Genomic DNA, 23345 nt, shown 5'->3' with positions numbered 1-23345 from the left:
CACCGATTCACCTTTCCCAATAATCTCCATGATTAGTTTTACATCAATGGGGCCATTGCCTCCCGTGTGCGACCATAAAATTTGCCAGGTCGTCGTTGGAGGCTCAAAGGAGGCAGAATGGTTGCCTAGGTCGTTCCAAGGTGGTACACAGGAGGTTCAGACACCGCCATGGACGCCGTGAATTTTGAACATGTTCAAGACAGTCGCACAAAGTCGCCGAGTAGGTTAGTTGCTCAAAAGTGGCTCAAAGGAGGCAGAAGGGAGGCAGAAGCATTGCGGTGTTGCAGAATGAAGGCACACTGGTCGCCAGGTAATAGATGCGTTCTGCTGAAATAATTTCCCGTCAATCTAGGCGATGCTTGTGCCTCCCTTGTGCCCCACGGCGTGCATTGAACGATGACTGTGGCGACCGCCGTGCCTACATTCGGCGACCACGGCAACCCTTGAGACACAATGGCAATGCTTCTGCCTCCTTTATCTACCTGTAGTGCCTCCTCAGCCTGCCTATAAATATAGGGCTTGTACCTGCAGTGTTTCATTGTGGTTGTAGAAGCTGAGCAACTCGAGCAGTTACTGCTGAACAACTGCTGGAGCAGTTACATAGAAACATGATGTTCTGGGTTTAGGCGACCATTGAACGTCCTGGCCATTTTTTCATCGCCCAAGGGTGGCCCAAAGGTCGCCGCCCTGTGTAAAGGGGTCTTAAAGAAGATAGAGGTGTCCGAAGAACCAGGGTCCCACTGTATGTGCTGCAATAACAACAAAACACTGTTGGCAGGAACATACTTTTTTATTCATAAACTTCCTGATAAAAGAGACTGATCTTGTTTAATACAGTTCATATACATATTGATAACATACAAATTGTTTCTAGTTACCACGTACTCAAGCAAACTGAGAAAAAGCTTTGCCTATACTACGGTGATTCGGCATGGGAATTTCGCACAGTTACGCTTATCAACAACAGTACGGTACAAGAAAGTTTATGTATTGTATTTAACTTGTTTCGGTTAAATGTGTCGAACATACTTGGAAGAAGCGCCTATTATGACAAATATTTAGACCCATTCGTCACCAAAACTTCGCTTCGGAAGTGACGTCACAACCCCATCTCTCTTATCACCTAGCACAGGTGTTTTCTCGCAAATGAGAGTAATCTAATTGGACGGCTTAAATTTGCGACGTGTCTTTCGACAATGGTTCCAAACGAAGCTAAGGATTGCAAACGGATCTTCACGGGGTACCAGACTATCCAGGGATTGACATCATGAGCATCGATCCTTGCAATTGGGATACGATGACTTGCATCAACCAAGACCTGATGACTCGATCCCGTTAGTCGCATCTCACGACAAGCATTTGTTGCTGAGGTCCAATTCTAACCCGGATCATCAAGGGTTACCAGACGACTGACAAGATACGATTACCAATATTAAATTTCAGGATTCCTTAGGATAACACCGTAGAGTGCATCAGATGTCTTTCCAGATCAAGCACAGCACCACGAGAAGCAGTTATACACACAATACATATCTACCTGGAGAAACAAGGACCACATGTCACATACTCAAAAGAAGTTAAACAAGAGTTTGCCACTGACGTGGCTATATCCCCCGCCCCTGTTGCAGAATTTATGACATAATTAAATCTAAACAAACCCTAACCTTTTTAACCGAGGTGGAACTTGTCATGGAAATTGTAAAAAAAGAAGAGTTTGGAACCTAAGTCCATCTTGTTGCAATGGAAACGTAAAAAAATAAAATTTTCTAAAATTTCTTAATAGCAAAAGGCACCAGTTAAGCATGTACCTGACAGACCTGCAACGTTTGATGAAAAACTACGGTTTCTGAGTTATGCTCCGGAAACAAAACGTGACGGACGGACGGACGGACGGACGGACGGACGGAGCCCGTTTCTTTATCCCCTGCCAACTTTGTTCGGCGGGGGATAATAACACCCGAATCTTTCATATTACCATAGTTAATCTGTCATACCATCTATAACTTCTTTTGAGCAGTAATCCACTGACTGCAAAACCAATGTGCATTCAGTGTCGCACAACAATATTTTCACATATATTCGGAGGCCAATCTTCATCAGTTTTGGTGCACAGACGTTATTTATTTTTATACACTGAATGACAGAGGGTGGTAGCAGAATGGTGGCATACTCGTGATCCAAGCATCGTCGGTGGCATGATCTTCCACTACAAAAGAATACTGTATTTAGGAGAAGGTTACTTGGTTGAAGACAAACTTCACACAATTACATAAACCAGCCAGTTCACACAAACTAAACAACGTATTTGCTTATCAATTGAATAAACAAATAACAGGTTGGAATAAAATGGATTCTTGAGGTCCTACAGAAGTTAATCCTTGGTCAATGATGTTAAATAGGGTTTCGACTGTAGCTCAGGAAAAACGGATGTAAATCTAGTCTATCTATAACATAAAAAAGTGTAACGATTTGAACGTATTTGTCCCAAAGTTCATTCTTGGATGATATGCGAAAGAGATTATCATGACTCTGTTTCAATTGTTGAAATACTGTTGAGCGGATAGGCGTTTGGATTCTGCTCCTGTATAACATTCTTTAACAGCCCATGTAGGGAATCGAACCGGGTCTTCGGCGTGACAAGCAAACGCCTTACCCACTAGGCTACCCAATGACGCCCATAGTGGAAGGTTCTCAACATACAATTTACATATATATATATACACGTCATGCCTACATCATGTACTCCTCACTGGGTAGGTAAAGGATCTTATACAAATAAGATATGCATCATATAATTCATGATAGGGTTTATAATATCGTTTGTTTATTATACATGTATTTGTCAGGGTTAGTATAGGAGTGAGAATGTTAGGATTTACGCAGCTTTTAGCAATATGCCAGCAAGATCACGGCGGGGGACACAGAAGTGGGTTTTACACATTGCACCATTGTGGGAATCGAACCCGGCCTTCGGCGTGACGAGCGAACGCTTAAACCATTAGGCTCTCCACAACCCCGATTAGTATCCGAAATCGTTACTCAATCAATTATACAAATCGACCATTCGTGACCACTCGTGACATTCCATACGATACCAAGGATGGTGGAGAGCTAGAACCGCCTCCTTCCACAAAGGGATCCAACTTCCACGAGCGATGTATTTTAGGTACTTATAACAGTAGTTCGTATTGTGGAAAGAGATCCACTTTAATGTTAATCAAATTCAATCAAGAAACGAGTTTCCCAGTTTGTTCCGCATTGTGAACATCAAGAAATAGTTCCAATGACTAATTAGGTTTATGTGCACAGATAACATACAGCACTTCAACGAATTATCCTTCCACAGCTAAGATTCCTCAAAAAGAGCTTTTGATGATTCTTTAATTTCATTGAATTGTCTCTGCGTGTGTTTCTGGATTGTCTCGATGGAGCCGGGAAGCTTTCGGAGCTTGTTGATGTTGGCCACGCACATCTTCATGGCTTCTGGTTCATCAGTGCTGCTGATTTTGGACTTGGAGATCTCTCTCCTCAAGCTCTGTTCATCGTCCAGCACTACCTGGATGGTGTTCTTTACCTTGGGCGCCTTTTCCAGAATACTTCTGGTGAGTTTGTTTGCTTTGTTGAAGAGGTCTAGAGCTTCCAGTGTGTCCTCGGCCGGTCCTTTACACATCCGGGACACCTCCTGGCGATCATACTCTATCGTGATGCTAAACCGGGTGCGAGACGCGGACAGGGCAGCGCTACCTGGAGGTAGATATATATCTATGTATTATTGTTTCTTTTCGTTGTTTAACGCCCCACTCAGCAATATACCAGCTGTATGACGGCGGTCTGTAAATAATCGAGTCTGGAGCAGACAATCCAGGGATTGACGTCATGAACATCGATCCAAGCAATTGGGATACGATGACATGCGTCCACCAAGTCGCCTCTTACGACAAGCACATTCGTCTTTTACGGCAAGCATGGGTTGCTGAACACCTATTCTACCCCGGATCTTTACGGGTCATCCATGTATTAACACTTCAGCACAACTGAACAAAAAGCCATATATTTCTTCCAAAATATACGTCTATTGTCACATGTAACAAAGAAACGTCCCTGCATACCACGCCCATATGCACATGCCTGCAATGTATTGGGTGTAAAATACAATGGCGTATCAACCATTATTGATATTGACAGCAAGATAGCAAACATCCATGTGAAGTTCCCCATTTGTCGGGGCAGAATCTGAAGTAAATATTTTCTCCCGAAGAACAGTTATAAGGTCTAAAACTGTACACAGTATCTCCTGTTTGCACCGTTCTTTTTCAATTTAAATGTTAACTTCCTGTGTGTGTGTGTGTGTGTGTGGTGCTTTTTGAGTGTGTGTGTGCTCTTGTGTGTGCTCTTGTGTGTGCTCTTGTGTGTGCTCTTGTGTGTGTGTGTGTGTGTGTGTGTGTGTGTGTGTGTGTGTGTGTGTGTGTATGTGCTCGTGTGTGTATGTGCTCGTGTGTGTGTGTGTGTGTGCGTGCGTGCGTGCGCGGTTGGTAACAAGAAGTATTTCTGTATGACGCTCGTGGGGAACCATAGAACTTCCGCTCTCCGGACAGTGTACAATACATGGACTATAGCTATTATCATCATCATCATCATCATCATCATCATCATCATCATCATCACCACTACTACTACTACTACTACTACAACAACTATTATTATTATTATTATCCACATGAACTAAACTTCCAGGTTATCATAATATCTTTCCTGACCAGACATCCGTCAACAACTTACCGCAGCGTTTCCTCAGCAGCTTCATACATTCAGCCAAGACAGGGATGCCTCTTGTCTCATACTCAAATACAGCTTTGAAGTCGTGCATAGTGTCCTTGAGTGAGTTAAAGCTCTCGAGCAGGTCGTTGTACAGCTTGCTGTGGTCCTGGAATGTCAGAGAAGAGTAGTGACTGACGTCGTCGTGTGCATGATGCCACAAAAGAAATTTAAGTAGTGTACTTGAGAACAGTTTCTAATACACCTGTGGGCTAGAAACCTATTTGAGATACTGGTATCAAGCATATGTGTGAGATCAAATTCCAGGTCAGTGATTGGCTACTCAAAGGTGATGACCTGAGGTCAGATTATGACGGACTAATCTGATTTCACTTCATTGATAAGTTGCACGTGCACATGCTTCAGTCGAATTCACCTACGTCTGTGTCGAAATTTATGTCTTTCGAGTGTTAAGAAACGTTCTTGATCTTATATGGTTTGCATTATCATAATCGTCTGGATAATCCATAGCAATTATTGAAATCTATTTGTGGAGGGTCCTACTAGATATGAGTAGTAAGCCGGATGAAGGTTTTAATGACCGTTGTGTTATGTATTAATGCGCCACTGTGATCCTGATTGTTTGTTTGTTGTTTAACGCCGCACTCAGCAGTATTGCAGCTATATGGTCTGTAAATAATCGAATCTGGACCAGACAATCCAGTGATTGACATCATGAACATCCACGCAATTGGGATCGATGACATGCATCAACCAAGTTAGCGAGCCTGACCACCCGATCCCGTTAGTCGCCTCTTACGACAAGCATAGTCGCCTTTTACAGCAAGCATGGGTTGCTGAAGACCTAGTCTACCCCGGATCTTCACCGCCCGATCCTGAGAATAGACCAAATATACATAGATCCGGTTTGGGTTGACGTAAGAAACAGATTACGTCACTCGCGTGAGTCAAATACTATTTGTCTTACGACTCAATTTCGTTCTTTAGATACGTTTTGACACAGTAGTATCTGACAAGACATTCGTTTAGTGATCTCGATACAGGATATATATATATACAGGATATATATTCGCAACGATCCACGCCATCAATCTTGTCACCGAGTGAACAAATGGTAAGATGGTCAGACAACACACTTCGTGGTGATATGTTAAACCCATTCCTATTCCCAATCCAAACTTTGAGACATGTTATTGTAAGCGAATTATTGTAAACATGATTGTCAAGAAACAGACATTCTAAGTTTGCAATCCTTATCAAGTCATGCGAATAAAATATGTTTAAACAAAACAGACACATATCTTTCCTCGATAAAATGTAAATATTTTGTCATGTTATAAAAAACGGAAATACGTTAAAATATGGTACCTGTTGTTTCCCTGCTTGGCGCTCGGTATTTGGGGGCTAAAACAAGGACTGGTCGGCTCGGAGTCTAAATATTGTGTCTTGAGTGGGATATTCATGTTAAACTGCGGTATGGTATCGCAGTGGGCTAGCAGTATAAAATTGACTTGTACAAGCGATACGGACTAGTACAAGCACACGGCCCTTCAAACCCCCCCCCCCCCCCCCACCCCCCCCCCCCACACACACAAACACACACACAAACACACACACACACACACACACACGTATAAGTGCAACAATCTTGAACGCGACGTTAAAACCCATTTCACCTGACCTCGTACTGGCCTTGGCATAGGTCCAAGGTTTTTGCTAATACTGTATTGCTTCAGATGAATTCATTCTGGCATCCTTGACTTCTAGTTATCAAACGTGTCAAGTTTATATCCCATTTAAACTAGAAAAGTGTCTGGAAAGTTTTAAAATAATATCTATATTTTGTTCTTGCAAGGAGTGTGTCCTTGTAAAAAAAATGGATTTATTTTCCCGGATTAAAACGTCAGTTCTTACGGAGTCATTGCTTCAGTCCAGGAAGTCCCGTTATCCTTCTGTCAGCATTTTTGTGACGTCACTCTATGGAAGTTGACATGCACTTAGGGGCATTTCAAAAGTTTCGCTCTGGAAAAAACTTATTTTCAAAGATTTGTGACATTCGCTCCAAAACGTAATTATGGAAATGCTGACATCTTCAAGGTTTCAAGTGGAAAAACAAGCAACCCTCGTACCAAGGCAGGGATTTTATAGAAATTAGTTGCTGAACAGCACGGAACGCCCAAAAAACATAGTAGTTTTTGAACCGACGCAATCATTGTGGTATTTCAAACTGCATTTTTCTTCCATTTGTGTTGAGATGAGGTGAAACAGGGTTCCACGTCGCGTTCAAGATTGTCACGCTTAAGACTGTCGCGCTTATATAGCTTGCATGCACGTGTGTGTGTGGTTGCCTGTACTTATACCGGTCTTATTGTGCCAGGATACCGTGCGCAGTTCAACATGGATACCCAATTCAGACACAGTTCACAGACTCAGAAGTAATCAGTCATTTTACCCCTTCAATGTCGAACGCCAGGCAGGGTAACAACAAGTACCATATTTTAACGTCTTTTGGTATGAATCGACCGGGAATCGAACCACCGACCTTCCGCTCTTCAGGCAGATGCTCTATCCACTAGACCTCGGAGACGGTCCCATTTGTGTTTAAGGTATTTAGAAAAGGAAAGGCCATAAATAATAAATGTTTGCAGAGTAAATCGTCATTACCGTCATTCTTGTGGATGCAAACAGATATAACAGATGTTTATGACTGCGAAAACGTATACCTACCACCTCTCACAATCTGTTTTATTAATTCTACTTAACATACGCTGTATTGTACTTTATAGTGTAAAATTAGTAATGTCGCTCCATATAGTTGTATCAATGTATTATTTTGTTGGTTCGGTAATTGTAACTGCATTTGTGCTGCATATTTTGTGAAAAGGGAAGTGTCGTGTATTGTTTGTTTGTTTGTTGTTTAACGCCGCGCTGTAAGCCGAAGGTCGGTAAATAATCGAGTCATGACCAGACAATCCAGTGATTCTCATCATGAACATCGAACCACACAACTGGGATACGATGACATGCATCAACCAAGTCAGCGAGTCTGACCACCCGAGTCGCCTCTTGCTTGGGTTGGTGAGAAACTATTCAACCCCGGAACTTCACGGGTCGGAAGAGTCGAGTAAAGAGGCTAAAAAAATAACACAGGGGGCGGTTGTGGTTTGATGGTAGTAGGGATTTTGTTTGAGACAAATCTCAGTGCCTCAAGACATACACAAGTCCTTTGAAAGGGAGCGACGAACAATCTTCTTGGACTCAAGAATCCCAAATGGTCGGGCCTCAGTGAGTTCATTTTTACCCAAATGGGAACACCATTTTTAATAGTCTCCTCATCCAGCCCCATGAGTCACCATGTGGTATTCTTAATTAGTGGTTCCCATGAAGTGCCACAGCCGTCAGATATACACAATGTCGGTCTGTTGTGGTAGTCTCTTTGCTGTCAGTTTAAAAGACGGTCGAGTGAACAACACTGAAGTTCAATGTCATGTCATGCGTCACTAACGACAAATCATTGTTATTTGTGAAGTGGTGTTTCCAAATTATGCTTTTTTGCTCCCAGGTCTCTTCTATGTATTCTGTGATTTTCAACATATAGGTTAGATACACGTAATGCGTTGTTTTCTCAAAAGGCATGAAATACGTTTGTGATTATTATTTTTATCTCTTTGACCCAACAAGTAACATGTTTAAATGTATATTTATTGAAACTGGTGGCCAGAGACCTATATTTTCATAGGGTAAAAGAACATTTTCCTTTCATGTTGGTTTGCTTGTATAAAGCTGCACTGATGTTCAAGATTGTCGCACATATATGTGCATTCACGTATGTGTGTGTGTGTGTGTGTGTGTGTGTGTGTGTGTGTGTGTGTGAGAGAGAGAGAGAGAGAGAGAGAGAGAGAGAGAGAGAGAGAGAGAGAGAGAGAGAGAGAGAGAGAGAGAGAGAGAGAGAGAGAGAGAGAGAGAGAGAGAGAGAGAGAGAGAGAGAGAGACTGCTTGTACTAGTCCAGACTGATGCCGTTTTATAGTGCTAGCCCACTGAGATACCATGCCGCAGCTAAACATGATTACCCCACACAGACACAGTAAACTGACTCCGAGCCGGTCAGTCCTTCTCTCAGACCGTTAATGCCGAGCGCCCAGCAGGGTAACAACAAGAACCATCTTTAAATGTCTTTTAGTAAGACGCGTCCGGGGATCGAACCCCGAACCTTCCACAGACGCTCTACCACTAAACCATGGAGGCGGTCTTGTTAAACAGCATGGTAAAGGTACATACCAATGTTTTCGTGTATTTTATCGTTTCTTGTAGACATTAGTATACAAGCAGGTGCCAGGGTGGGTAGTATGTTAATTTCCAGGGAATGTCATTATTTATCAGTTAATATAATTGTTACTTTTGCATTAAGCATTGATTTAATCTATTTCGCTCTTTAGAGTATTAACTGTACAAATATTTCGTCTTGATACATTTACTTTCATAAACCGTAAACAAATATTATCGGCAGTGGTTATGGGCAACGGACATATATATACCTGTTCCTTACATTCACTTGGATTCCCCAACATGGGTACAATGCGTGGACGCTTTGGGGTAGTCTTGTGGCTAAAGCTTTCGCTCGTCACGCCTAAGTCCGGGTTCGATTCCCCCACATGGATACAATGTGTGAAGCCCCTTTCTGGTGTCCCCCGCAGTGATATTGCTGGAATATTGCTAATGGCGGCGTAAAACCCTATTCACTCATTTACAATGTGTGAAGCCCATGTTTGGTGTCCCCAGCCGAGATATTTCACTCATTACGTTTACTGGAGGTAATGTTCGCATGATTATAAGAAGTGATCAAATAGAACGTATTTGTATGTACAGGATGGCTTACTGGAAACAATCCATTGCCCTCTGGTGCCCTGAGGCCTTACATCTTCTCGAGGCAAGAGAGTTAACTGACTGTAAAAGTCCGTTCGTTGCGCTATTTTGATTGGACTATGCATAGACGCGTTAGAACAGCCAAAATGTATCTCCACAATTGAAGCCTAGTTCGGCAAGGGTGGAAAATGGACTTTTACAGTCAGTTAACTCCCTTGCCACGGGAAGACACCCATACAGAGTAGACTTCTTGTGTTTCATCTCTCTGTTCCATCCAGACGAAAACCTGGGCCTGAACTGAGTGAGTGAGTGAGTTGGGTTTAACGCCGCTTTTAACAGTATTCCAATTATATCGCGGCGTGTCAGCTAAATGTGGGAGGAAACCCCGAAGTGATGCAGGTCTCAGACGTTTACCACTTCGGTGAAACCCACGCGCACGTGTATGGTGCTGACAAATCTAGAAACACAATCGGGGCGAACCGGGATTCGAAGCCACAATCATAGGTTTCTGGCGTGCCCAAGGGACGCAACTCTGCACAGCGAATCGCGGCGTCTTAGACGACTGGGCCACCCGTGCCCCCTACCTGGGCCTGAACTGAACAGTGTAATGATAGGGTACATTGACGGTTTGCTATGGTGATCATGCGAGAGTTATATTGAATTTCTCTTTATCAGATAATGTCATTCTTAAAATAATCGAATTTTCTGGCACTGAAATAACGTCTGCGTATGAATACAGATAGAGAGTTAGTCGGTGGTGAGGTGAAATGAGGCTCAACGTCGCGTTCAAGATTCGACAGTCGGGTGAATGCAATCTTTGTCAATGGCGTTTTAAATACTACATCTGCATGTACGTTCCTTTCAGTCAGCGCTGGTTATGTTCGTACTCTGCACATGCTGCTAATTATGGTCGCTCGCAGACACATCACTGCCGATCCTCAGTCGGACTGTAACCACGTGATCAGAACTCAACGATGATGTTTATCACAATACACTATAGTCACCAATACACTATAGTCAGTATACACTATAGTCACCAATACACTAGAGTCACCAATACACTATAGTCACCAATACACTATAGTCACCAATACTTTATAGTCACCAATACACTATAGTCACAAATACACTATAGTCACCAAAACACTATTGTCACCAATACACTATTGTCACCAAAACACTATTGTCACCAATACACTATAGTCACCAATACACTATAGTCACCAATACACTATAGTCACCAATACACTATTGTCACAATACACTATAGTCACCAATACACTACAGTCACCAATACACTAGTCACCAATACACTATAGTCACCAATACACTATTGTCACCAATACACTATAGTCACCAATACACTATAGTCACCAATACACTATAGTCACCAAAACACAATTCTCACAATACACTACAGTCACCAATACACTATTGTCACCAGTACACTATAGTCACCAAAACACTATTGTCACCAATACACTATAGTCACCAATACACTATGGTCATCAATACACCATTGTCCCAATACACTATTGTAACCCATACACTATTGTCACCAATACACTATAGTCACCAATACACTATAGTCACCAATACACTATTGTCACCCATACACTATTGTCACCAATACACTATTGTCACCAATACACTCTAGTCACCAATACACTACAGTCACCAATACACTAGTCACCAATACACTATAGTCACCAAAACACTATTGTCACCAATACACTATAGTCACCAATACACTAGAGTCACCAATACACTATTGTCACAATACACTACAGTCACCAATACACTATTGTCACCAGTACACTATAGTCACCAAAACACTATTGTCACCAATACACTATAGTCACCAATACACTATAGTCACCAATACACAATTCTCACAATACACTACAGTCACCAATACACTATTGTCACAATACACTACAGTCACCAATACACTATTGTCACCAATACACTATTGTCACCAATACACTAGAGTCACCAATACACTATTGTCACAATACACTACAGTCACCAATACACTATTATCCCCAATACACTATTGTCACCAATACACTATAGTCACCAATACACTATAGTCACCAATACACAATTCTCACAATACACTACAGTCACCAATACACTATGTCACCAGTACTCTATAGTCACCAATACACTATTGTCACCAGTACACTATAGTCACCAAAACACTATTGTCACCAATACACTATAGTCACCAATACACTATAGTCACAATACACCATTGTCCCAATACACTATTGTAACCCATACACTATTGTCACCAATACACTATAGTCACCAATACACTATAGTCACCAATACACTATTGTCACCCATACACTATTGTCACCAATACACTATGTCACCAATACACTATAGTCACCAATACACTACAGTCACCAATACATTAGTCACCAATACACTATAGTCACCAAAACACTATAGTCACCAATACACTAGAGTCACCAATACACTATTGTCACAATACACTACAGTCACCAATACACTATTGTCACCAGTACACTATAGTCACCAAAACACTATTGTCACCAATACACTATAGTCACCAATACACTATAGTCACCAATACACAATTCTCACAATACACTACCGTCACCAATACACTATTGTCACAATACACTACAGTCACCAATACACTATTGTCACCAATACACTATTGTCACCAATACACTATTGTCACCAATACACTAGAGTCACCAATACACTATTGTCACAATACACTACAGTCACCAATACACTATTGTCCCCAATACACTATTGTCACCAATACACTATAGTCACCAATACACTATAGTCACCAATACATAAATCTCACAATACACTATAGTCAACGATACAGTATAGTTACCAACACACGATAGTCAAAATACACTATTGTCACCCAAACACTATAGTCACCAATACACTATAGTCACCAATACACCATGTCTCCAATTCATTAGGACCATCGTCTCGAGGCAAGAGCATTAACTGACTTTAAAAGTCCAGTTTCCACCCTTGCAGATCTAGGCTGGAACAAAGGAGTTTTATTTTGGCTGGACAAACGAGTCCATGCATAATCCAGTGAAAAACGCGTAAGGAACTGGACATCCTTTTTGCAAACTGCCGTGCAGATTTCGGTCGATTGCAGGATTTGCAAAGCATGTGTACCGCCAGTTCGGCGTCAACAGTAGTTTCCCAAATCTTTTCATGTTCTTAATCAAGGAACACAAATGATTTGATGCACGGCGCTAGGTAAGACCCATTATATTATATTTGTTTGCAGCAAATGCAAGTGATATGAGAGGTGGAATCTGATTGGTAAAAAGGCGGGACATAAAAGTGGCATAACTCGTAATAGCCAGTGATGGCGCTACAATCGAGCCTAGAAATTCCAGCCCAGTTCGACAAGGGTGGAAACTGGACTTTTAAAGTCAGTTAACTCCCTTGCCTGGGGAAGATGTCCGCGACCAGCCTTGCCCAACTGCATGACCACTCCAAGCCACACACGTTGTCTCAGGCAATTAAATAAAGCTATAAGTTACCAAGTATCGTTTACGCTCTTTAACGAAAATAGGTTTTGTTTATCTGCCCAGAGTCGATATAAACGACAATCAGTGTTGAAAGTTCAAAATGCAAGCGACAAATACGTCAAGTTTAAGAGATATTTGATCTGTCGATTCCATTTAATTGTGATTAATGAAAGGCAAAAGATGTGGAACATAGAAACATAGAGTTGAAGGCTAGGCACGGTCAATTCGCGAGAACACAATTACTCAGTTTTGCGAGGTGTCAACTTAAATAGGTATCTGATACACACGAAAACCTTTGCCCTACTATAGACACTGAGAGAACCACATCGATTATCAAGGGTATGACATCTCCATTGCCGTGTGATATATAACTTAACCCACTCGCCACCACAGCTTCCCGACTCGTATTGCACGGCACTTAAAATAACCGTCCAATCAAATTACTGTCCGGAGCGAGAGAAATTCTTTTGGGGTGGGGTGGGGGTGGGGGTGGGGGAATGATGGGGTGGGGGGATGATGGGGTGGGGTGGGGCAGTGGGGGGGTGGTGGTGAAGACGACCCTTCCACCAAGCTGTGGTGGCGGATGGTTAATGTATATATTACAATAAAATAGAGACACCATACACTTATATGATGTTAACTTCAGTTCAAGTAATTGCTTGACCAAGAATCATATGTGCCCAACATATGGTACAGAAATTTTCGTTACATCAGCAGTGTGTGAGTGAGTGAGTTTTTAGCAATATTCCAGCAATATCACTGCTGGGGTCGCCAGAAATGGGCTTGACACATCGTACCCATGTCGGGAATCAAACCCGGATCTCCAGCGTCACGAGAACACTTTAACCACTAGGCTACCCGACCGCCCCGTTACATCAGTAGAGTTGGCCAGAATTATCTAAATATTAACAAACGAAAATGTTCAATGTTCAACGCCACACTCAGCAATATCCCAGCTAAATGTCTGCGTTCTGTAAATAATCGAGTCTGGACCAGTAAATCCAGTTGTTGACATCATGAATATCGATCTACGCAATTGGTATCAATTGCAATTACGCAATTTCATCAACCAAGTCGGCGAGACAAACAAACAACAAATCTTACCATAATCACACACGCTGGGTAGTACTCTTCAACGGAGTCCCAAAGGGTGATTTTTTTGTTTTGTTTAGGCAATATGTTTTGATCTTACCTGAAACGTCTTGTCTAATGCAGGTAAGGGCAGCTTGGAACAATGAACGTTAGCGAGCTCTTCAACTGACGTCACTGGGTAAGAAAAGAAGTGTGATCACATAACATTGTTTACGTAATAGTGTTGTTGTTGGTTTGTTGTTTAACGCCGCACTCAGCAATATTCCAGCTATATGACGGAGGTCTGTAAATAATCGAGTCTGGACCAGACAATCCAGTGATTGATATCATGAGCATCGATCCACGCGATTGGGATTGATGACATGCATCAACCAAGTCAGCGAGCCTGACCACCAATCCCGTTAGTCGCCTCTTACGACAAGCATAGTTGCCTTTTACGGCAAGCATGGGTTGCTGGAGACCTATTCTACCCCGGATCTTCACGGGTCGTAATAGTGAGTGAAGTGAATGTTGTTTTACGCAGCAGTCAGCAGTTATACATGATGGCATTAAAATGAAGTGAAGGAAAACCAGTGGTTGATAGCGAGAGAGACGACTCATACCGCCGTGTAAGATGACACACAATCAGCCAGACCACACATTGTACCATGCGATCCACATTAGTCGAATCAGTCGATCATATTTACATTGTCTTGAGTGGTCTGAACAGGTTGTATTTGTTTGTTGTATACGCCACGCTCTAAAATATTCCAGCTATTATGACGGTGGTCAGTAAATAATAGGGTCTGGACCAGACAATCCAGTAATGTCCATACATCCACGCAACTGAGATACAATGACATGCATCAACCAAGTCAGCGAGCCTGACCACCCGATCCCATTAGTCGCTGCTTGGTTGATGCATATCATCGATCATCTTCCCGAGGCAAGAGAGTTAACTGACTGTATATAGTCAGTTAACTCAGTTGCCTCGGGAAGATGGTTATTGATCCCAATTGCGTAGATCGATGCTCATGATATCAATCACTGCATTATCTGGTCCAGACTCGATTATTTACAGACCGCCGTCATATAGCAGGAATATTGCTGAGTGCGGCGTTAAACAACAAACCAACCCACCACCGATCTGCAATTCTGGTCGGAAGCATCTTTCAATGAATTACGGGGCGATATAACCTTCTGATTACTCGACCGGAAATGAAACGGAATATCAGTTATAAGCACTGACAGTTTGAAATTAAACAAACATAAAAAAAATACACTTTCTGAAAGATTCAAATGAAGCTTAGAAGAGGATATTTAAACGAACTCAAAGCCATTGGAAAGGAGCGCAATTGTACGAAGGTGTCTGTGACCGGTTGAATGTCATCCAATCGGAAATATAAATTCGGCTCCGTCCCTACACTACTCAAATATTTGAAACCTATTTCCGGATCTCCTGAGACTGACACATACTTGCTCGTTAACTGCTAATGGGGACTTGAAATTGTCAAAGGCATCTCTTTTCGCTAAAAGTTTGACACACAGATTATTTCAGGCCATCGATATCATGGATCTCTCCTGTTAATAATCCACAATCCTCCGTCACTTGACTAAATACTGATCTGAACAACCGGTACTCACAGAATTCTTTTCTCCGTGGCCGGTTCTGTCTGGCCGACAGGCCGTTGTTGCTGCTGTCGTTGTTGGGTGGCGACGTTGTACCCGACAACAATGGCGTCTTTGATGATGCATCAGGATTCTGTGTCAAAAAGTGAGATATGAAGGTTGGTTGGTTGGTTCGTATTTTGTTTAACGCCGCACCCAGCAATATTCTAGCTATATGACGGCGGTCTGTAAATAATCGAGTCGGGACCAGACAATCCAGTGATTGATATCATGAGCACCGATCCACGCACTTGGGATACGATGACATGCATCAACCAAGTCAGCAAGCCTGACCACCCGATCCCGTTGGTCGCCTTTTATGACAAGCATTGGTTGCTGAAGACATCCGAGGGGTGTACCTCCGTGTAATCTGGATTGTAGTCACTATCGACACTATCTAACGATCCATTCGAAATGAACCAGGGCAAGATAACGATATCTCTTTCGCTTAATGATCAGTTTGACATTTTACATAATACAAAGGGACTTTAATATCATATGAATAGCGTTGGTTCGTCATACCAAAGACCAACCCCTACCGCACAATGGCCATGAATAATAGATGCGCATTTAACATAAAGAAATATCGTACTCTGGCCTTGTTTTCACGACGGTCGGCAAAAGCAGGCCAAACTGGGACTTCGTCATATTTTACGCCCGCTTCATTGGCTTGCTCTGTGCCAAGTCGTCGGTGAGCAGTCATTCTCCCGAACAACATCGCCGGTTTCCGTAACAAAATGCAACCAATAAACTCACTCACATTTTCGACTTTCATTCAAGAAACATCTATGTTTACAAATAAAATTTCAACACTACAATGAATCGATAATATTACTTTTAGGTAATTTTAGGTGTTCATTCGTAGCATGTGATGGTTATTTATTATTTCATATTTTAACGCGAGCCGACCTATCATTATAACGAAAACACGTGTGTGGGCGTGGTATGCTTTCGTCTCAAACCATCTACCACTAAAATACTGAAGTGCGTACGGATTACGATTTTCAAGTTAGACAATAAATATCATGATGAACCGTCTAGAGTTTGAATTAATGATCTACTGCATAGATGGTAAATTGGGGTTTACTTATAAGAATAATAACATGCGATTATTTTATAGTATGAGTAATTGCTTTTCTGATACAAAGGTGGTTTCGCCTCTAAATCTTGATATTGAGTGAGTGAGTTGGGTTTAACGCTGCTTTTAACAGTATTCCAGTCATATCACGGCGTGTCAGATTATTGTAGGAGGAAAGTCTGAAGTGATGCAGGTCTCAGACGGTTACCATTGCGGCGAAACCCATGAGCACGGGTATGTAAACATTATCCCCCCCCCCCCCACCCCCCCCACCCATTGACTTTTGATATTGACTATATCAAATGAAGTAAACTTGAACATATAACAAGATAACTTTAATCCAAATGATCAACAGGGCGAGAAGAAATTGTGTAGCATACCAACCTACTGATGCAATTACCAATACTGTCAGAAGGTGAATCAAATTGTAATTCGCACGCGGTATCTTCAGAATCAGGAATGAGAACCTGGCACATTTGAGTTTAAATACATATGTAATATAAAAATCGAAAAGAAACATATCATGAAAACAAAATAATGTGTTTTCAAAACAATGACGTCCTGAATAATTAGTTTTGTTTTCAAGGAACAAGCGGTATTCAGTTGGGTCAGTCATAGAGGTGTACACAATAAAAGTTTGAAATTTTAACTGAAGGGAATGGCATAAAAACTCGTTTGTTGGCGCAACACATGTCAGCAACATATGTTGCATTGTCCAGAACTGAACGAACAATTATGGCAGTGACATAATGGCTGGGCAGAATGGCATAACAATTGTTTTATATGTCTGTAGTGAAACATTTATTGATATTTTTTCATAATTAATATTTTCAAATTAATAGTTGGATTGTTGTAATAATATTTTGCAACGGAAAAAAAGACACGCATATATTGTTAAAAGTGAAACCCTTAGAAAAAAAATAAAAAATTCGTATAGAAATAATATGACACCCTTCAAAACATATAGACTATATGTATAGAGGGATGCGATCTTTTTTCTATACAAATATATTATGCAATACCCGCTGTCATCGAGTTCCTGTGTGCTTAGCGTACAGTATGTGTACTCCTGTATCATGACACCTCAATTATTCACGCTGTACAAAAGTGCTCATACCTCCCTCGCACTGAAAGGCTCATTCGGCCGTATTGCTCTGATTTTAGAAAGCGCGTTTGTTTACAAAATTAATAAGATAAAAGTCCGATCAGTGATATACGAGAAAGAAGTTCGGTCACGTGATATGCATGTTTGCTGTAATGGTGTAATGCTTAGTCACTGCGCCGGTCGCGTCGGCCCTAACAACCACGAGTACTTGAAATCCATTCTAGACAGGTGAGGTGAGGTGAGGTGAGCCGAGGTGAGGTGAGGTGAGGTGAGGTGAGGTGAAATTGGGTATAACGTCGCGTCCAGGATTATTGCACTTATATAGCTATTGCGACGAGCACACGTGTGTGTATGGCTGCTTGTCCTGGTCCGGACTAATGCCGATTTATTAGTGCCAACTCACTGAGATACCATGCCGCAGTTTAACATGAATACCCAACTCAGAGACAGTTTACTGACTCCGAGCCGACCAGTCCTTGTTTTAGTCCCTTTATGCCGAGCGCCAGACATGGTAACAACAAGTACCATCTTTTAACGTATTTTGGTATGACGCGGTCGGGGATCGAACCCCGGACCTTCCGCTCTCCGGGCGGACGCTCTACCACTAGACCACGGAGGCGGTCTCATTCTAGACAGGATTCCCTGCGATTACAATGTTGTCGATAAATATTTGTCCTGTTTTAATTGAAGTTTTGCTATTGTAGACAACATTAATCTACCTTAAAAGAAACAATTTACCAAAGCAATACCAGATGCGTATAACAGTAACGCCCTGTCATATCTGCTTCTATATCTATTCATATTCTTATATTATCATGAACATTGTTTATCAAGTGGTTTAAACGTGAAATTATTCAGCTATAAGTGAGTGAGTGAGTGAGTGAGTGAGTTGGGTTTAACGCCGCTTTCAACATTATTCCAGTTATATCACAGCGTGTCATCTTGGGAGGAAAGTGATGCGTGTCTCAGACGTTTACCACTTCGGTGAAACCAGCGAGCACGTGTATGGTGCTGACAAACCTAGAAACATAAAATGGGCGAACCGGGATTCAGACCCACAATCATAGGTTTCTGGCCTGCCCAAGGGACGCAACTCTGCACAGCGAATCGTGGCGCCTTAGACGACTGGGCCCCCCATTCAGCTATAAAGTATAAAGAATACGATTTGAAATATTACGTGAATATTATTACATTTCATGATCCCCGTGTGTAAGAGATTGTCAACTACATCAAGGATGGGTTAAAAACTGGACAGTTCCACTGAAAGAATTTCATACGGCCAGACCACTCTGATTTCAGAATATGCGGGTTTGTTTACAAACAACATAACAGTCCGATCGCGTGATATGCAAATCAGCTTGTGGCAGTGGCGTAATGCCGAGTCATCACTGCAGCGGAGTGTCATGTCGGCCCTTGCAGCCACAGCACTTGACATCCATTATACATAAACTGAATTCTTGTTGTCGATAAACATGCGTCTTGTTCTAATTTAATTGTGTGGTATTCCAAACAATATTAATTTAGCCGCGAACGTGAAAATCAAGGGTAAATTATTGGAAGACAGAGTAAGGTAGGATTTGGGTAAGACACAATCTCAGTTAGTGAGTGAGTTGGGTTTAACGCCGCTTTTAACATTATTCCATCTATATCGCGGCGTGTCAGCTTAATGTGGGAGGAAAGCCCGAAGTGATGCAGGTCTCCACATCGGTGAAACCCACGAGCACGGGTATGGTGCTGACAAACCTAGAAACATAATCGGGGCGCACCGGGATTCAAACCCACAATCATAGGTTTTTGGCGTGCCCAAGGGACGCAACTCTGCACAGCAAATCGCGGCGCCTTAGACGACTGGGCCACGCACTTAATGTCGAGCGCCAGACAGGATAACAACAAGTACCATGTTTTAACGTTTTTTGGCACGACGCGGCCGGGGATCGAGCCCCAAAACTTTCGCTCTCCGGGCAGACGCTTTTTCCACCAGACCACGGAGGCGGTCGGGAGTAAAAGAGTAAATACTGGAGAAAAGCATGACAAATACCGTATTCGACGTTAATTAGAAATAGGGGGCTCTTATTAGAATATATTTTTTGTGAGTTGAAAGATAACTTTCGTGGTTTACGCTGACAGCCTGAAATATTTATATACGACAAATATATTTTTTCAGAATTTAATTGCCCATAATTCAGTGTGCATATAACACACGAGTGCGTATTATACACAAATAAATAAGTCTTGTGTACATTTATCAATCGGAAGGGGTACTAATTGGGATTGTTCACTAGCCAATATATTAGCAAATATCGCTATCCCACCTACTCCACTGTCTTACAATGGGTGTCTCACTAATGGGATGTCTTACTAATGGGTTTCTCACTAATGGGATGTCTTACTAATGGGTGTCTCACTAATGGGATGTCTTACTAATGGGTGTCTCACTAATGGGATGTCTTACTAATGGGTGTCTCACTAATGGGATGTCTTATAATGGGTGTCTCACTAATGGGATGTCTTACTAATGGGTGTCTCACTAATGGGATGTCTTACTCATGGGTGTCTTACTAATGGGTGTCTCACTAATGGGATGTCTTACTAATGGGATGTAACTGCCGTGGGCGCTTCATAGAGCGGGGCGCTTATTACGTCGAATACGGTTGTAGTAATTTAACTTTGTAGACACAGGTAAACTGCACGTTAACTGATTATTAAAACTGACCTTTTACAGTTAATATAAATCCTCAACTTTGTGCACACAGACGCATATATAGTACTCAACAGAAGTTAGAGAGAAAATGTAATTGAGACGGATTTTATGTTACTTTTAATATTACTCCCGGCATTATTCGGGGATACAAATAATTATTGTTCATTTGTTGCTAAACGCCACACTCAGCAATAGTCCAGCTATATGACGGTGGACTGTAAATAAGCGATTCCCGATCAGACAATCCTGTGATTGATATTATGACCAACGATCCATTCCGTACGGGTACGATGACCAGAAATCTCTCTGGGACAACAAAAGAACGGATTATCTTCTTGGCTACAGAGTTACAGATAAGCTGCGTATTTGCGTCAAATAGCTCTCCCCCCCCCCCCCCCCCCCCCCCTTCCCGACTATACCAGTGTCCATGTGCTTACGGTGAGGACCCGTGAACGTCCGGGTAAGAACAGGTCTTTAGCAACCCATGCGTGTCGCAAAGAGGCGACTAACGGGATCGGGTGGTCAGGCTCTCTGACTTGGTTCATGCAGTCATCGTTTCCTAAATTCATAGATCGATGCTCATGATGTCAATCACTGAATTGTCTGGTCCAGACCCGATTAATTACAGACCGACGCCATATAGCTGGAATATTGCTTAGTGCGGCGTTAAACAAACAAACAAACTAACAAACAAACAAACAAACTAACAAACAAAACAAACGTTTTTGGTCAAGGGATGTACCGGACGCAAAATCATGCGTCTTGTATTCGCATACAACTTGAAAATGGACGCAAAACAAATACATGGGACGCATGCATGTTTAGGATTGAATGCTGTATTTTCATAATTTGTGCTAGTTAAAAATTAATTTCCGTACGTAATAATTCAAAATGTCAAAACTCAGTTGAGGGTTTCGCGATCCTCCAGTGCCAGCACTTATTTCTGTTGATGAATTTCATAGTTTAGTAACGCTCTGAGAGCATGGGCAATGTTATATCACTTGTGGTTGAGTCCCGTCTCTCTAATGATTGTGGTGTAGAGTGTGCTTCAAAGCATGGCAAAAGAACAAAGTTCGTGTGTACGTCTTCAAGTGCAACCAAACATGAGTAAGTATTATAATATTATATGATACTACATATTAAATAGGATAAAAACAAGCAAAGAATTAAACTACTATATTTGAATTTACTTTATGTTCAGTATTTGCCATTTCTCTGAAACCCCCATTTGTTATTATCCTGTTATTATCCTGCTGCCTGCGGCGTCAAACAAGACTCGCTCATTCGATCGAGATCCGGGTTGCTTGTTCGAACAATCAATACCATACCAAGTGGTGGGTACAGGGAATGATAGGGCAACGCGGAGGCAGTAGGCATCTAGACAGGTCATGGCGGCGTCATATATGTGTTTTAAACGAACAAGTATCGGATATTATTGTCCGGGTGTCGGAGTGAGTGAGTATGGTTTTACGCCGCTATTAGGAAAATTCCAGCAATATCACGACGGAGGACACCAGAAATGGGCTTCTCACATATTACCCATGTCGAGAATCGAGCCACGGTCTTCGGCGTGACGAGCGAATGCTTAAACCACTAGGCTACCCGACCGCTCCCTGGTTGTAGGAAGTGTTATACTTTCAACACAGTAACCTGAACATTACGGACAGGCCAATCGATAGCATGGATAGACTATTTAATTCAATTAAACTTCAAAAGTTACACGTATTTTCAGGACTTTAGATTGAGAGAAATATCTTTTAAATTTTAAATATGAAGGCACAAGCAATAAGCAAGCACTCGGTTGAACATGTTATAGATGATCCGGCCTTGACCCCGATGTGGCTTCCTTTATAGGTTTACAATTATATAACAGCATTGAATCGGAGCAACCACTGACCAGTGTATAGACAGAGACGTACCTTCTAAAACACATTGATAAATTATTAAAGCTGATTTCAACTTTGTATTAAAACATACTTAACAAAATGCTACCCCTTGAACAAAAATCGATTTGTTCAATACTTACCTGTAAATACAAAACACAAAACAGGTGTAAACAATAACGAGAGTTAGCTCCCTTGGTCAGTCAATCTCGCTTACCTGTTTGATGTAATCGTGATTGTTTACACTATTCCGAGCTTAGCAAGCAACATAAATAGTACGAAACACGGCTATGTTCTTTGCATGTCCTATAACGGTAGTGGGCGTGTAAAACAAACAGTACTTACTGAAACCGGCAGTAAACAAGAGCACAAACACCCCATCGTGTCGCTGTGAAGTCTCTCGTCACATGCTCCTCGTGACCCCGGCTTGGTGACCCCGGCTTGGTGACCTGTGCTTATGACCCGGACCCCCCCGAAACGCAATACAGCATCCGATAAGGCCGGTGTTGTTATTGGTAGTTGTCACCCTGCTGGGAAATGTCACTGCATGTGACACTGTCCTGTTTCAGTGGATTCGTCGTATACGTAGGACCAGGAACTAAATACCGTCCTGTTTACGTTTGAGCAGCATAGACTGCACGTGACAGTCAG

General features: G+C 42.0%; 1 protein-coding gene across 1 annotated transcript; it reads right to left on the bottom strand.

Annotated features, from left to right (window-relative positions):
* Nucleotides 1–780: 780 nt before the first annotated feature.
* LOC139456497 (uncharacterized) lies at nucleotides 781–23291 on the bottom strand. The gene is made up of 5 exons (XM_071238242.1): nucleotides 23040–23291; nucleotides 15904–16021; nucleotides 14381–14454; nucleotides 4780–4924; nucleotides 781–3744 (listed from the first exon to the last, which is right to left on the bottom strand). Exons 1-5 carry the CDS (start codon nucleotides 23073–23075, stop codon nucleotides 3347–3349), a joined length of 771 nt encoding a protein of 256 aa, XP_071094343.1. The 5' UTR covers nucleotides 23076–23291; the 3' UTR covers nucleotides 781–3346.
* Nucleotides 23292–23345: the final 54 nt, after the last annotated feature.

The sequence above is a fragment of the Haliotis cracherodii genome, unplaced genomic scaffold (genome assembly GCF_022045235.1).
Source record: "Haliotis cracherodii isolate W230 unplaced genomic scaffold, xgHalCrac1.p SCAF_11, whole genome shotgun sequence".
In the NCBI taxonomy this organism is placed as follows: domain Eukaryota; kingdom Metazoa; phylum Mollusca; class Gastropoda; order Lepetellida; family Haliotidae; genus Haliotis; species Haliotis cracherodii.
The sequence above is the reverse complement of the archived record's forward strand: the minus strand, read 5'-3'. Positions and strand labels throughout refer to the sequence as shown.